The following is a 15,458-nucleotide window of genomic DNA, read 5'->3' on the forward strand; positions in this document are numbered from 1 at the left end:
CCACCTCTCCAGACAATAACTTAAAAGCTGAGTATTTAAGATTAGGCACCTTGATTCAAACTGAACACAGACTTTCCCTTTACTGGGATGCGCCCTCTTCTCTTCTTGCATGTGGATCTGCAATTGACCACAGCAATTTGCTCCCGAGCTGTGAACAGTTGTAGAGACACGCTCAAGAGGCAAGCTTTTGTCTTCTAAAATTAAGGCATGATCTGGCAAAGGTGTCACACCTCCCCCTTGGTAAACAGTCTCGTACACCAGGAAACTTGGGGAGTAGGGGGGAGGTTCTCAGGGGAATGGGTTCAGTGGGAAGAAGATCTTGCATTACTGTGCAGCACAGGTGACTAGATAAATTGGTGTCCCTGGCAGGGAGGGACCACCGAGGCTTTCTGCCCACTGATACGTATAAGGATCCCAAAAGGTTAACTGCAGCAGAGTTGGAGATGCGACTGGAATGTGTGCTAATTCTGCCCTCCCCAAATGCTTGACATAATTTAGCTGCCTGTCAGTGTGCATCCAATGATACCATTGCTTGGATTCCAGGCATGCCCTTAAACACCTTTCAGGCTTTTTAAAAAAGCTGGGAGCAAATAATCAGTGTTATTCTGATAGCCCAGCCTAGGATACATATTGTTTTAGCTTACAAAAGCTGCCAATGCACACGCACCCAGACACTCACACCCAGACACCCTCCCAGTGGGCTCTCTTCCACATCCATCAAATTCCCCACCTTTTATAGAACAAGCTGAGCTGAGAAGCGACCTAAACTTCCAAAACACCTATATTACTTGGATGGAGAGAACCTCTTGGAAAGATCAGGTAACTTTCAAGAATCTGAGAGTCACACCCTCATACTCTCGTCCTCTCTAGACTCCTTCTGCCAACATCTGTTCAGGATCTAAGCTTGTGCTGGCTCCGGTCTTCATTTTTATGATAGATCGGCATTCCAGCCCTGGTAGGATCACCACAGCCCTGCCCCTCTCCTCAGGCAGATACACCAGTTGCCTGTGCTCTTTTCAAGGTGTTCAATCTTATGCTTAAGCCTCATGGACAACCCTCTCGGCACATTAACCGTAGGCACTCGTTACTAGGATAAGCACGCTGCTTTGTTGACTCTGAACATAACTCTCTCTCCCGTTGTTTCTGAGAACCGTTGCTGGCTGCTCTCCACTTCAGAAGTGGCTGCAATCCTCTGTGGGTCCTTCCCGTGGAAATCAGTGGGAATTTTCCAGTGAGAAATCTCATGGATCACAAAGGTAAAAGATCCTTACCAACGGGCAACCCATAAAGCTACTGACACCGAACAAGCTCTGTGACTGTAGATGCTCCGTATTATACAAAACACATGTCTAAGTTAAGTGATAAATAAAAGGAAAGCTATCCGTTTCCTTCAGATGGTGAACATTAAGACCCTTTGCTGACAGGCTGTAGATTTCATGATCCAAAACATTTTAAAAATTAAACTCCCTCAAACCAGAGAGAGAGATGTTTTTAAGCCATCGGTGAAGACTGAAGAGCTGGATTGAGATCCTGCCTTGCCCACGGACAATTTCTGTGATAGCAGTCAAACCACAGAGAGTAGATTGTCCTTCAGTTACCATTGATAGTATCAAGGCAGCCATGCAGCCCTCGTTTTGTCCACTCAGATCAGTCCTCGTGATCGGTAAGTAGCTGTGCAAGAGGAGAACAGGACACTCTTCCCATGCGCAATGCTCTTTATCCCTGGGCCAATGGAAGAGTTTAGCCCACATCTTTTAGAACCATGCATAACCACTCAGTGGGTTTATTTCAGATCTCGCTCCCGTCTCAGAACACTGTTCCATTAATATAAATGAAGGTAGTACACAGAGAGTTCCTTTAAAGTAACTAGTCCTGATTAAACTAGTAGTAAGAGGACGGGAAAGTCAAAGGACCACTATTACACTGCACACACAGTACAGGTTCAGATTCATCTATAGGGCAATTAGACAGAAAACCAGATTGTATTGACTAATCACTTTAAATAACTTTGAATTAAATCATAATCTGAGAATAGTAAGACTCAGCTTTGTTCGTACATCTACTCTGCCTCTCTGGAAGCTTGACCAGTCTGTTCCTTTAGCATCTACTTCAACCTCTGGTCTTCAAACTGTCACGGGCGAGTCGATGTCAGGTCAGCAGCCCTAAAGAAATAATCCAAAGATATATAAAGCCTGAGACAATTAAGGCAGTTATTTTCTACATGTTGAAGAGATTGGCTGATTCAGGGCAAGGGAAGGGCTTGCCATGACTTCCATGCCCCCTAACACAACAATACACAAAGAAAGGGTTGAGACATGACAGCTGTCACTTGGAAACTGGATTAGGGCTTCCACTGACTTTTGAAGGTCTTGAAACAACAGCCTCTCTGGATACCACACCCACAAAAGCTTTGGAAGTCACAACCCTCATGAGTACTCTTGCCAAGCAGGGCTCTCAAAGGGTGCTTTGAGGTGTTTGACACCCCCTGTGCATCAGAACTACAACTCCCAGTTTCACATCCCATCACTGAGCTCCACTTCAAAATACAGCAAAACAGGCTACCCTGCATCTTGCAGATGCACACAACTATTCCTGGATTTAATTACCAAAGTTCAACCCTCCAGAAGCATTCTTTGGATCGCCAGGCTCTTCTGAACACAATTCATCTAAAAGAACAGTTTCACCATATGATAAAATGCTCTTTCGATAAATAGCAGATGGTTTCACCAGGCAGAACCAATGCTGCCTCATCTTGTATTTTAATCAGCCCCTGACACAAACTACTCTCCAGCATACACGCAACACTCAGCAAGTGGGCACAGCTCTTCTTACATTGGCACTGTGTGAAAGGATCATTTGATTCTGTGTTATGCACTTTTTAGGACTGGGACTGTCTCCTCTACGCGGGTTTGAAAAACGCCCAGAACAAGAAGATCTCTGACCCATCGCACCGATTCAAATTACTGCCGTTTTTCAGGGGCCTTGCAGAATTCAAGCCTCTTTGCAAGTGTTGCTAACATCGATCTGCTCCCTCCCTTTATCTCTGAATTCATCTCTCTGCTCCCTCCCTCCGGCAATCATACATAGGGTGAGTCAGCACCCGAAGAGGCCGGCTGCTGATACCAAAGGCAAGTTCTCCACTGGGAAAAACTATTCGTGCTAGTGAGGAAACAGGAACAGAAGCATATACCAATGCCTCAGTCACACTGCAGCCTGAGCACAGGAATGCACCACAGGGACACGTATCTATTTTGTAGGAAAACCAGCAAGGGCCACATTATTTCCATTCTATTTTCAGATGAAGGAAAAATACAAAGCATTTTAATGACTGCATTATCTTTATTTGTATATCATAGCTTTGTTGCACTCAAAGCTTAGGATAGGCAAGCTGAGTCTAACACCGAGTTTGGTTCCAGCTGGAGAACATGGCCACCATCACAAAAGCACACAAAGAAAGAAGCCGTTTCCATGTTGCAGGATTTTCAAGATCTATCCGAATTGATTTTTTCACAGATTTTAAAGCCCAAAATGCTTGGAATTCCTGCACTGGCACAGCCATGAACATTCGGTAGTGCTAAAAGAAACAAGAAAATGAAGATATTAGCGTTGACAAGATCCATGTATCCAGCAAGGAAAAGTCTGTTAAATGCACAAATCGCAATCCCCAATTACAGTCCTATTCAAGGCTCCTGTTGGACACAATGTAAAACTTCTATGGTGTAGCTCAAAGGGAGGAATTGTCTGCTCAGCTTTCAATCACATTTGTGGTCCGCCTTTCCCTTACGTACAGCAGGTAGCACGCTGGCATACAGTACCTGCCTTGAGGGACCATTGTATCATTGGGGCATAAGTTGGGTCCAGCTGCTATACAATGGCTCCTCTGACACCAGGCAAACCACTTTGGAACAGCTGGTCCCCGATGTTTACATGTCCAACAATGAAAAGCAGTGCTCCACCACCTTTTCCAAAGCATCGCAGAGAGCCTTACCCTTTCTTTCCTGCTAGGTAGTTTACTCCTCCTCTCTCAAACAGGGAAAGATGTTCCTGCCTCAAAGGTGACTTGTGGACTTAGGTTTAAAGGATAGAAAGGTGCTTATGGGCTATAACATAAGCAAAACATTCTGATCTTGTAACTTACGTTCAGTCTTTGCAAGGTGGTAGAGAGGCAGACCTCTGCAGAGTTGTTCAATGGCTTTACCGTAGGCAAGCCAGTCTTTGACAGTACCAAGCCTGGAATGGCCAGATTGAAACTGTACCCACACATTATTTGGAGAGTATACTGTGTTCATAGTCTAAAAAGAAAATGTTAGATGTCATCATTAATGCAGCTTTGGTTTCATTCTGCTAGGACACCTTTGAGAAAATCCCAAAATCTAAGATCACCTCCCTTTGCCTCACATAAAGCATTAGTTAAAGCAGCTACACGTTTTTAAAGAAAATAAATATTTTCAAGCTGTTTGAAAACAAAGTTCACTAGATACTAATTCTGTCAACATGGTAAAATTGAGCTGTATTGCTATCATAATAAGTTACAAAGTTATTAAATTGCCCTTGGGCAACCTGGTCTCGTGAAAGTTGTCCCTGCCTATGGCAGGGGGGTTGGAACTCAATGATCTTCAGGGTCCTTTCCAACCTAAACCATTCTATGATTCTATGTAAACTTGCAGAAAGTCTTGCTGTTATTGTGCTACTGTTAGGCATTCATTCCTAAATTCTGTTCTCCACACAGAATTATTTCAAGTTATGTCAACCTCAACACATCAGCTGGACAATGAAAAAAGGAAAAGGCTCCCTGAACTCATATTTTCATCAGCCCCAAACAGTCAAATTGCACTACTTCCAAGGACATGGGATCTTACAGTTAGAATCACAATGACAACGCACTATAAAATGGCAGAGGGGGGTCATGATTGCTCATTATCTTAAAATAATGTTCAATATTATACTCCCTTAAGAATCTGTTTTGTCAGATCTGCTTCATCATTGCTAACACAGTAAAAGACATTCCTAACAACAGCTGTTCTTAAAGGCAGAATGGAGGGCTCTCATCACACCACACAACTCCTATACAGCAGCCTATCATCAACACAGTATGGGTTTTGCTAAAGTCACCTGTCTCTCAAAAGCCAGCCGTCCAATTTCATGCAGCTCTGGGATGGATTCCTTATTTATTTTCATGATAAAGCAGGCATTTCGTGAAAATAATCTCGTTGCAATATATCCCTGTGATTAAAAAATACAGTTATTTAATGAATTGAAAATGGCTACCACTAATATTAGTTGGATTTCCCCACAATCTTTAGGCCAACCTAGAAGAAACACCAAGTGGCTACACGGGCCGCTACTGAGCAATGACTCTGCATTGATGTCACCTTCGGGGAACGGAAGCAGCCTGCCCACACTCATGTCTGCCTATAAGACTGGAAGCATCTTTTCCGACAGACGTCTGCTGCACTTGCTATACGTGAGCGATGGCAGCCCGTTCTCAGCTCTGACCTCAATGAGGTCAATGCCATTCTTCTCACTTTAAGGAAGCGCCACCATGGGTTTCATTACAAGTCCTTTAAACTGACCATCATATGAGTGAAACAAAGAGATGGCGTAAGAGGAGGAAAGGTGATGGGAGTTTTCAAAGAAACAGTGTTTCAGGACAACTCATGGTGACAATACACTACATGAGTTTCTGAATTTAAAAACTTCCTCACAGATTAAGTCTTGGCAGATTCTTAGATTTACTTACATGCATGTAATCAAAAATGGTATCAGAGGAGTACACGCCAGAACGGACATGGACATCAACAATGCGGTGGTTGTTGTCAATAGTCATAGTTCCAGTGACATAGTAATTTTGAGGTTCTTGCAGGACAAAGGTCTTTGGTAAAAAAAAACAAACACAAAACCGTCACCTGGCTTGCACCTTTAAAAGGTGCAATATAAACAAATGCTTTCTCTCAAAAAAACAAGCAAGATTGCTTTATGTAAATACTAAATCCCTTAACAACCCTCTAGCAGTCTCAGGAGGCCCTTGAGGTGGGGATAAGTCATGCAAGAGTGAGTCAGGCTGAGAAAGGAGGGGACAGGCCCTCACTGCACGCTCACAAAGGACAACATGGGGCACCCCAGTCATCACGTCTGGCAGCAGGGACTGGCAGGGGACTGCAACAGTCCCCAGATTTTAGCTTGACCTAAGGGCAACTATGCCCCTGCACACCCCCCCCCCCCCCCCCCCCCCCCAAATTTCTCATTGCTCTGCATCTGCACAGAAACGCCCCTTTGGCTTATACCACTGTCACCTTTGGCAAATGCTATTTTCCCCTATGCTTGGCATAAGCATCTTGTTTGTTTCTTCTGTGCTTGCCCTCCTATTATACTTGCCCCCTCTCATCTCATGCATTTTCAAGCAGTACCTGCACTACAAGGCTCCTCAGTCTACTCACCTCCAAGGCAGAAGTCTGAGTCCAAAAGACTCCCAGCAACACAAGGATTGCAGCCTGTAAAAGCAATAAGCATTCTCACTCATCAGAAACACCAGGCAGTGCCATAAAAACAACCACCAGTTCACGAACTGAGGGAAGCAGCTGTAGCATCAGTTTGAAACATTCCCCACTTAACACGTGTATTAGTTGAAAACAATTACAACTCTTCCTTGTGAAATTCTTGCTTTTGGGCTCTCATTTGCCTGTACTGAAAAAGCAGGATGAGAACTTAACCCTTACAGGGGTTTGTATTTTTCAAAAGTCACACTCCTTGATGCTGTGTGACTTCTTCATGGGTCTCTACAACTGTAATTATTAAATCACAACTAAATCCCCCTTCTGTACTGCAATCCAAGTTCTGCACTCTTTGCTCAAATGGTGCTGCCACTGACTTCCAGGGGATTACTGCACACCCGAGAAACACAGCTTTCCCGCTGAACAACCCACAGAAACAATACACAGATCATCAGTCCCAGCACTGTACCACTTCCTTGAGCATCTTCTTCTCTACCCTTTCCTTTTTAAAAATAAGGCATTTTTTACCATCTAAGTTTAATAAAAATGGATATACTTACAAATCCGTTCATTTTTCTTTCAGATAAGAACAAGAGGCAGCAGAAAACAAGAAGGCAAGAAAATCCCAGAGACCTTGAACTTTTATATCTTGCTGGAGGTGTGGGAAATAATTGATAGAACTTTTCTTCATGACTCGAACAAGTCCATATCTACATGCCACACTGTGGTACGCGTCATATCTGAATTTTGGTTTGGTACAGATAACCTCACCTCGATAGGTTAAAAGCACTCAGTAAGTCAGCTTTTGTAAAATCAATCACTCTGCAAATGGCTACTATTTACTGGTTTAAACTCTAGAGCAGTTCCCACTGTTGTTGGTTCGATTTTTTCAATATTTAACAGGATCCTGTCCAGAATTAAATGGCATCAGGAATAACTCTGCTATTCATTCATACAAACTCAATTTTGTCTTCCAAAATGCAACCTCTAACAGCTCGACAGTCTGCAGACAAATCCTGGAAAGAAATACCTATGTCATGGTGGGCTACGTGCCAGACACTCCACAGACTAATTCTTCAGCCATTTCTTCTCTGAACTCTTAACAAGAAGCATCGCTGTATCGACCAACTTTAAAAAAAACTCTAGAAAGGCATGATATAACATTTCACTCAAGAATGACATGATGTGAGCTGTCAGTTTTAATTTCCACCCCCTTAAGACTCTTGTAGAAAAAAAAAATCTGTTACTCTTTCAACTGAGCAAGCCAGAATTCAGACTATTCGGGCAATCTTTCAGAGCTTGGTCCAGCCCTCGGATCATCCTCGTGGCATGACTTGCCTGTGGAGAAGCCATGCTGGCTGTCACCAATCACCTCCTTGTTTTCTGCGTGCCTCAACAGAGTTTCCAGGAGGATCTGCTCCATGATCTTGCCAGGCACTGAGGTGAGACTGACTGGCCTGTAGTTCCCTGTGTCTTCCTTTTTTCCCTTTTTGAAAATAGGGGTTATGTTTCCCCTTTTCCGGTCGGCAGGAACCTTGCCAGACCGCCACGACTTCTCAAATATGATGGTTAGTGGCTTAGCGACCTCATCTGCTAGCTCCCTCAGGACCTGTGGATGTATCTCATCAGGTCCCATGGACTTGTGCACCTTCAGATTCCTCAGGTGGTCTCGTACTTGATCTTCACCTACAGTGGGCGGTTCTCCATTTTCCCAATCCTCATCTTTGCGTTCTGCATCAAGACTTCTGCTAATCTGATCAGACAAGGCCAAACATTAATTTCTAGAAAGCTTTTGACTAATTAACAACATTACTGCAAGAGAGAACATATTCTTAGTTGTCTCAGGCAAAGCCTAGATATACTTCCAATAGGACAGCCCGGCTTTCTGGAAACTTTCCCCCCCTGTGAATCACACACCTCCCAGTAATCACGGAATCACGGAGTTTTAGAGTTGGAAGGGACCTCTAGAGATCATCTAGTCCCACTCCCCTGCTAAAGCACGATTGCCCAGAGCACATTACTCAGGACTGCATCCAGGCAGGTCTTGAAAATTGCCAGAGAAAGGGACTCCCCCCCCCTCCCTGGGCAGCCTGTGCCAGTGCTCTGTCACCCTCACTGTAAAGAAGTGTTTCCGTGTATTTGAACAGAACTTCCTGTGTTCTAACTTGTGCCCATTACCCCTCGTCCTGTCACTGGGACCCATTGAAAAGAGCCTGGCTCCACCCTCCTTCAACCCACCCTTTAGATACTTGTAAGTATTAATAAGGTCTCCCCTCAGCCTTCTCTTCTCCAGGCTAAAGAGTCCCAGCTCTCTCAGCCTTTCCTCATAAGGGAGATGCTCCAATCCCTTAATCATCTTAGTTGCCCTTCGCTGGACTCACTCCAGCAGTTCCCTGTCCCTCTTGAACTGGGGAGCCCAAAACTGGACACAGTATTCCAGTTGTGGTCTCACCAGTGCAGAGTAGAGGGGGAGAATGACCTCCTTCGACCTACTGGCCACACTCTTCCCTACGCAGCCCAGGATTCCATTGGCCTTTTTGGCGACAAGGGCACATTGCTGGGCCATGGATAATTTACTGTCTACTAGGACCCCCAGATCCTTCTCCTCAGAACTACATGCATGCGCCCAGAGGCAAGACAGTCCATGACAACCCCAATAGTCCTCAAAGCACCCTTCCATATTACACAACTGAAGCTGCGTAAGCAGCTCTTAATTTCCACATGCACAACTTTCACTTTTGCCAATCCTCAGGCATAGTGAGGTTTAGCTTGGGAAGCCATGACTCAGAACCCCTTGCTGAAAGTGAAATTTCACAATGATGCCCACATTCTCAAAGTAGTCTTCTGGCTCTGGATACTTTTGACCTAAGGGAAGACTCTCAAACTTTCCCCCACCTGAAATCACTTTTTCCTCAACTGTTACACATGCAGTCATGTCAGTCATATCAGGGAAGCCAGCATGAAACAGAATTTGAGTAATTTTCAGAACGAGTAATATGTTGTAACAACATAAGGCCAAATATTTTCAAATACATTCTGATTTACCCCAATGAAACATGATTAAGTTACAGAATTACTATTAATATATATAAGTAAAATTTCCAGGAGAATTTGACCAATTATTTGGCACTACCATCCACTAAAAATCATTTAAACAAAATAACCTCGAACATCAAATACAAAGAATAATCACACAATTTCAGTTAAAGTCTGATTACCAAACAAGAATTTCAACACATAAGGGAGATGGATTAGGTCAAGTAAAGGTGAGATTATACTATCATAATAAAGTCTCCTGGTGACTCATGTTTTTTTTTCCAGGTACTTCTCATAAATATTTACTTTACCAGGGAGTGAGCAGGTAGTGGGAGAAAAGTAAAGAATGAAGCAACACCTCAAAAAATCAACAAAATGCTCTGTGCTTCCATTTGCATTGAGCTGGGCATGCCACGCCCTAGATAAAGATGAGGTGCACATTCTAGAAAAATCTGCGTGGCAGAGGACAGGTCAAGCAGAATTAATCACATTCTGCAGTTAAATACTAAATCAAGCTTCAAGGATGAATCCAGAAATCACTTTGCAGTTTTAGTCTTGCTAGAGAGTACGGCCTAGAAAAACACATGAAAATGAAAGTGTGTGCACAAAATGAAACACTAATTTGAGAATCGGATTAAAACTGGAGCAACTCTCAGCCTTGGCAGCTTGCTGCACAGTGGTACAAGAAGCTAGTACAGAAACACAATGCCTTGAGTAGAGCTTTAAAAATGAGACCGAGACAAGCTTGTCCTGGAAAAAGAACAAGGTCTTATACAGTAAAAGCACCCCTCCCTGCCCCTTTTCCTGGCTTCCGCTATTGTAATTGGTTTCATAAGCCATTCTTAATGTCAAATGCTCCAGCTGTGTGTGTTTGCCATACAAACTACTCCAGTAATCAGAAGTTGATGGAAGATTTGGACATTAAGGCTTCCAAGTTTGACGCATTACTGTAATGGCCAAATTGGCTATGGTTGTTGGAAGACATGGACAAAACTGATTTCCAGCTCATTGCTAACAACACTGCAGGGATTGGCATCACACAGTTCAGGTTCTCAATTCCCTTCTTGAGAACTAGTCGATTAGTTAAGTTTCCAGAGACCACAAGAGGATTTCACAACATACAAAATACGATTTCACAACATACAAAATACGATTTCACATGTATTTTGGATCTCAGAAGCTAAGGATATACCTATCTCCACGTGGCATCTACAAATCCATCCCATTAGAAGAACGGTAAATCTTTTCCCTTAGTAATTCATTACTAAGAAGGAATTACTAATTACACCAGAGCTCTGCACTCACAGTGCTGGCACACGGCTGCAGCTCCTCTGCACTCCCATAGTCCCAGCAAGGCATCAGTCAGTAGCAGAATGACAGACTGTGGCCCTGATGGGTGTAAATGACAATTGCGCCTCACCTTCTCAACTCAAGTCACATTCCCTGACTTTTCCTCTAACCCCTGACACAACAATCCTCAGCAACTGAAGCCAGTGCAGAACTTTGTTCAGAGACATAGTTTATGGTGACACTGAGTCCCCATCGGGCCATTTGGGCAACAAGAAGGACACTTGAGTGTGCAAACCCGTACTGAGCTACAGTAAAGGGCACAAACAGTATACAGAGGGACTGGCAGAGCTGCTATTAAATAGGAAGCGCTTTTGGAGGAGGTAAATGAGCACCTCTGAAAGGGCTCCTTCTGTAACGGGCACAGCTAAGAAACAAATCCAAATTAGCTGAGGCTATGCATACATATCTCTCTCAATTTATTGAACAGCAGTGGACAACATTCCCGTCCAAAAAGACTCAGACATTTGTACTGGCCAATTAAAAAACCTCAACATTTTGCAATGTTTCTCCAGCACACAAGGCAAATAAGCTCTTATGCTGTGGCTGTGTATATAATTACCAAACCCAGAGAAATATTAAAATCTACTTTTTAAGTACTAGTTCATATCAAATGCCCATTGTTACTGCTCATCCCTTACTCATTTTTTGTTACTTCTAGTTTAGGGTCCCTTTCTAGAGTTTGCCCTTAGTCCATAATCAGGTATCACTTTCATGAAGAGGCTCTGTGAAGATACAGAGGCCGTGCCTGAAGACTGGAAAGCAGATCCTAACCTCCCTTTCTGAGCTCATTCAGTTAACAGAAGTCGTCAGTAATTTCTATGATTTAGAACCAAATTCATGCTTTCTGGGGACAGACTTCACAGTTTTATCATAGCAAGATTACCATCTTCGTTGATTTAAAAGATGCTATGAGCTACAGATAAAGCACCAGGCTGAGTCCTTTGCCACGTAGGCACAAAGCATCACTACAAATTTTATTAGGCCCCTATTTTCTGGTTCTGATTTTTTTTTTCCATTTGAAAGTTGCTATAAAATACATTTAAGTTACCATAACAAGTTTTCTTTCATCTTCCTGTATGTAATGAATTCAATCAGGCTGTTATCAAAGTCGCCTCTTATCAGAGCACTTCCCTAGGAAGCCCGTCACGATTCTGTGAACACAGGACATGGGCCAATCAGGTAAACCCATTTTTAGATTTAACTTTGGGACATTACTGTATAAAAAGTAAGAGTACACATCAATTACCTGCAGATCTTGCCTCACCTACCTTCAAAATGAAATTCACTGTGAGTATATGTATCACTTTCTCATAAAACTGTAAAGGCTAGACAGGTTTAAAATTATTTTTGAGTCTTTCTTGGCACCTAGCAAACTATTACTTATTTATATAGGGATCACAGAGCAAAAATGCCAAAGGGGTTGGGACTGCATGGGTGAAATTTCACTTTCGGCAGTGACTTCACTCCATATGCCTACTGAAACGTGAAGGAGAGAAGTGCTCTGTTGTTTAGCCTGGAGAAAAGGAGACTGAGGGATGAGCTTATTTCTCTATACTACTACCTGAAAGAAGGTTGTAGAGAAGCGGAGGTTGACCTCTTCTCGCTAGTAACAAGTGATAGGACAAGAGAAAATGGCCTCAAGTGACAGCAGGGGAGGTTTATATTGGATATTAGGAAAAAATTTTTCACGAAAAGGGTTCTCAAGCACTGGAACAGGCTGCCCAGGGCAGTGGTGGAGTCGCCATCCCTGGAGGTATTTAAAGGATGGGTAGACGTGGTGCTGAGGGACATGGTTTAGTGATGGAATGGGCAGTGTTAGGTTAATGGTTGGACTTGATGATCTTAAAGGTCCCTTCCAACTTAGACATTGTATGATTCTGTGATAAGGGCAAGAAGCACATGTAAAATGGTGGAAGGACAACAGTCTCTCCTTCACAACTTGGACGCAAGTCAGTCATCTCAGCAAGTTACATAAAGTTATGGCAACAGCTGTCTGATGAGAGCGAGGGGAGAACTATGAAAGACTCCAAGTGCATAGCTGTGAAGCAGGGGTATTTACAGCAGCCAGAAATTGTTGCAGGGTGAATTCCAAAATGTTAGGGCTAAATGCTCTGACTCACACTTGGATCTTCCTCATAAAAATCCTCCTTAGAAGTAGACGAAATTTGTGACCGATTCAATATTAGAGGCATTGCCTCTAAGAGAACAATTGTTCACAAAAAGTATTATTACAAAAGAATTTGTCATCATAACAGTATCAGATCTCGCAAAAATGTATCAGCAGCAGTTTTGACAAACCTGAAGAGCAAGCATGTAAGTCACAAACAATATTATTTTATAAAGGGGTATGAAGACATTTCCAAGACATTTTTCTGGAAAAAAAAAACTAATTATGCCTACCCTTATATTGTTAGTTATCTTACTGAATACAATTTACAGGCATGAGATCTACTGTGAGGATGCTCGAGTCCCATTTCAGCTCTGTTTCAAGTACAGAGCTGTACTGTGCACCCACACTCCAACTCTTTACAATAGCTGCACGTGCACATTGTGTGGATCAGCTCCACATCTGAAATGCAAAGCGCAGTGTAAAAAGTTCACTCTTCAATAGAAAATATTTCAGACCACCTTTTTCCAAGGAGTTTACTGAACTTATTTTAAAGGCCACTGTGTTTAAGTGATCTTACCTGTGCAAAGCATGCTGCTCAGGTTAAGGGTCATTTATATGAACTCATGCTCTGATGTAAACTCATTAACAAAACATTCTTCTGCATATTTAAAGCCTCTTCAGCTAGACCCCACTTCAGAAAAGTGCTAAGCATGTACACCAAGTCGAACAGGAACCCAAAATTACTTTAACTTGATGCAAGTCCCAGTGTTACTCTGCTGTCAATTTCAAACGTTCTTTCAGATTGTGATTGCTTCTCTTCTTGGAGTTCTCCTGGCTCCAGCTCTTGCTAACAGGGTAAGTATAGAGCTACATGCAATTAGGCACTGCTGCCATGAGAAATAGTGGTCTTTTGCTATAGCCTCTCAACGACACGTTTCTGAAAATTAAGCTGTATTTAAAGTCTGATACTTAGCAGGAAACGGCATTTTTCTACTACCAAAGAAGATATTTCAGTCCTTGGTATATCAAGGGAAAAAGACAGTTGCCAGATATGAAATCAACAAAGTCTGTCCTGAAATCAGCATGAACACTGTGAAAGCAACTGTAGGGAGAGAAAGGGATATTACCATGAAGGATCTGACCACAAAATACAGTGAAACACTCTAAGTAACCACAAAATACAGTGAAACACTCTAAGTAACCCTCTGCCTGCAGGTTCCTGCTGGGAAAGAACAATAGGGAATTCTTTGACTTTCCCTAGAAGTGTTTCTTGCAACCTTGACGCAGAACATCCAGTATAGTGCTTGACTTCAAAGGAAATTCAGATGGAACAATGTCTTTTCCACCTGGTCTCAGAGGCATGTGGGAATAGAGCAGTACTGTTACAGCTTGTCTGTCTTCAGAAGGCGGATGCTTCAGACACATGAAAACCAGTGCTAGGTAAAGCCTGAATGTAAGGTTTGACACAACAGTACTAATGGCTTCCCAGCCTCCCCTCTAAGGCCAGAAGTCACCTCCCCTTTGATTGGATCCCTAAAAGCAGTAATTTCCCCAAACGTGGCTACTACAGCTACTGCTTCATGGAGGGAGAGACTACCGGGAATCCACAAACCTAAACCCTTACCTCCTTTAATCTCTTTCAAAACTCAGAACAGCAAGGACAACTTGCAGGGGCACCACGGTGAGCACTCACACCGCTCTTCCACAGACACTGGGGTCAGCACCGACCCAAAGAAGGGCTCTGAGGACTGGAAATCCGTCTGGGACGTCAGGACTGTAAGTGGCTGACATCATAGCTTGAAAGAATGGGAAAGTAGCCAAAAGCTTTTTCCAAAACAAATAAGCTTCAAAATAACTTGCCTAGATTTTAGAGGAGATGCTGAAGAGCGTTCCCGTTTCACCATCGTATTGTTTCTGCCGTGCTGTCTGCTGCACGGATGTTGTCAGCAGTGAATTCCTTCCCCTGGCTTAAGCACTCTAACACATCATACACGTGGCATTACTGCAGAAGGCAATTCACCTTTCCAAAGGCCCTTGTCAGCCTCCATGACACATTCACCTGCACAACATAATTGAAAAAACAATATTTTCCTTCCCTATCATTATTTGGACTGTAGAAAGCCTTTTTTTCAAGCCAGACTTCTCTCTGGCAATCCACTTATCTTCCACTGTATGTTGTTTGCAACAAAAAGCTTTTTTATTTATTTTCCTAGGGCTACGTTGCCACCAAGGTGTTTTCAAAACACACCTGCATCATTGCTCCCATGGACAAGAGGTTTTTGCTCGATAAACCCTTTCCTGCACCTCCTCAAGGACACAAGGTAGGACGGTGAACGACAGTGCTGAGAAAGCAAATCACTTGCCTGTGAGAAGCACTCGCTCCCGTCCCACAGAGAGGAGAAAAGGCTCCAAGAACTGCAGACAAGTTTCTCAGCAGGGCTGAGTCACTCCAAATGCCCAGCCTTTCTAAA

General features: G+C 43.1%; 1 protein-coding gene across 1 annotated transcript; it reads right to left on the minus strand.

The window, feature by feature from the left end:
- Positions 1 to 4,100: 4,100 nt before the first annotated feature.
- Positions 4,101 to 7,063, minus strand: GKN2 (gastrokine 2; the record flags this gene model as incomplete). The annotated part of the gene is made up of 5 exons (XM_082495851.1): positions 4,101 to 4,292; positions 5,113 to 5,223; positions 5,741 to 5,872; positions 6,438 to 6,491; positions 7,052 to 7,063. The coding sequence occupies 5 exons, from the start codon at positions 7,061 to 7,063 to the stop codon at positions 4,101 to 4,103; spliced, it is 501 nt and encodes a 166-aa protein (XP_082351977.1).
- Positions 7,064 to 15,458: the final 8,395 nt, after the last annotated feature.

The sequence above is a fragment of the Vanellus vanellus genome (assembly GCF_965231255.1).
Source record: "Vanellus vanellus genome assembly, chromosome: 26".
Lineage (NCBI taxonomy): Eukaryota > Metazoa > Chordata > Aves > Charadriiformes > Charadriidae > Vanellus > Vanellus vanellus.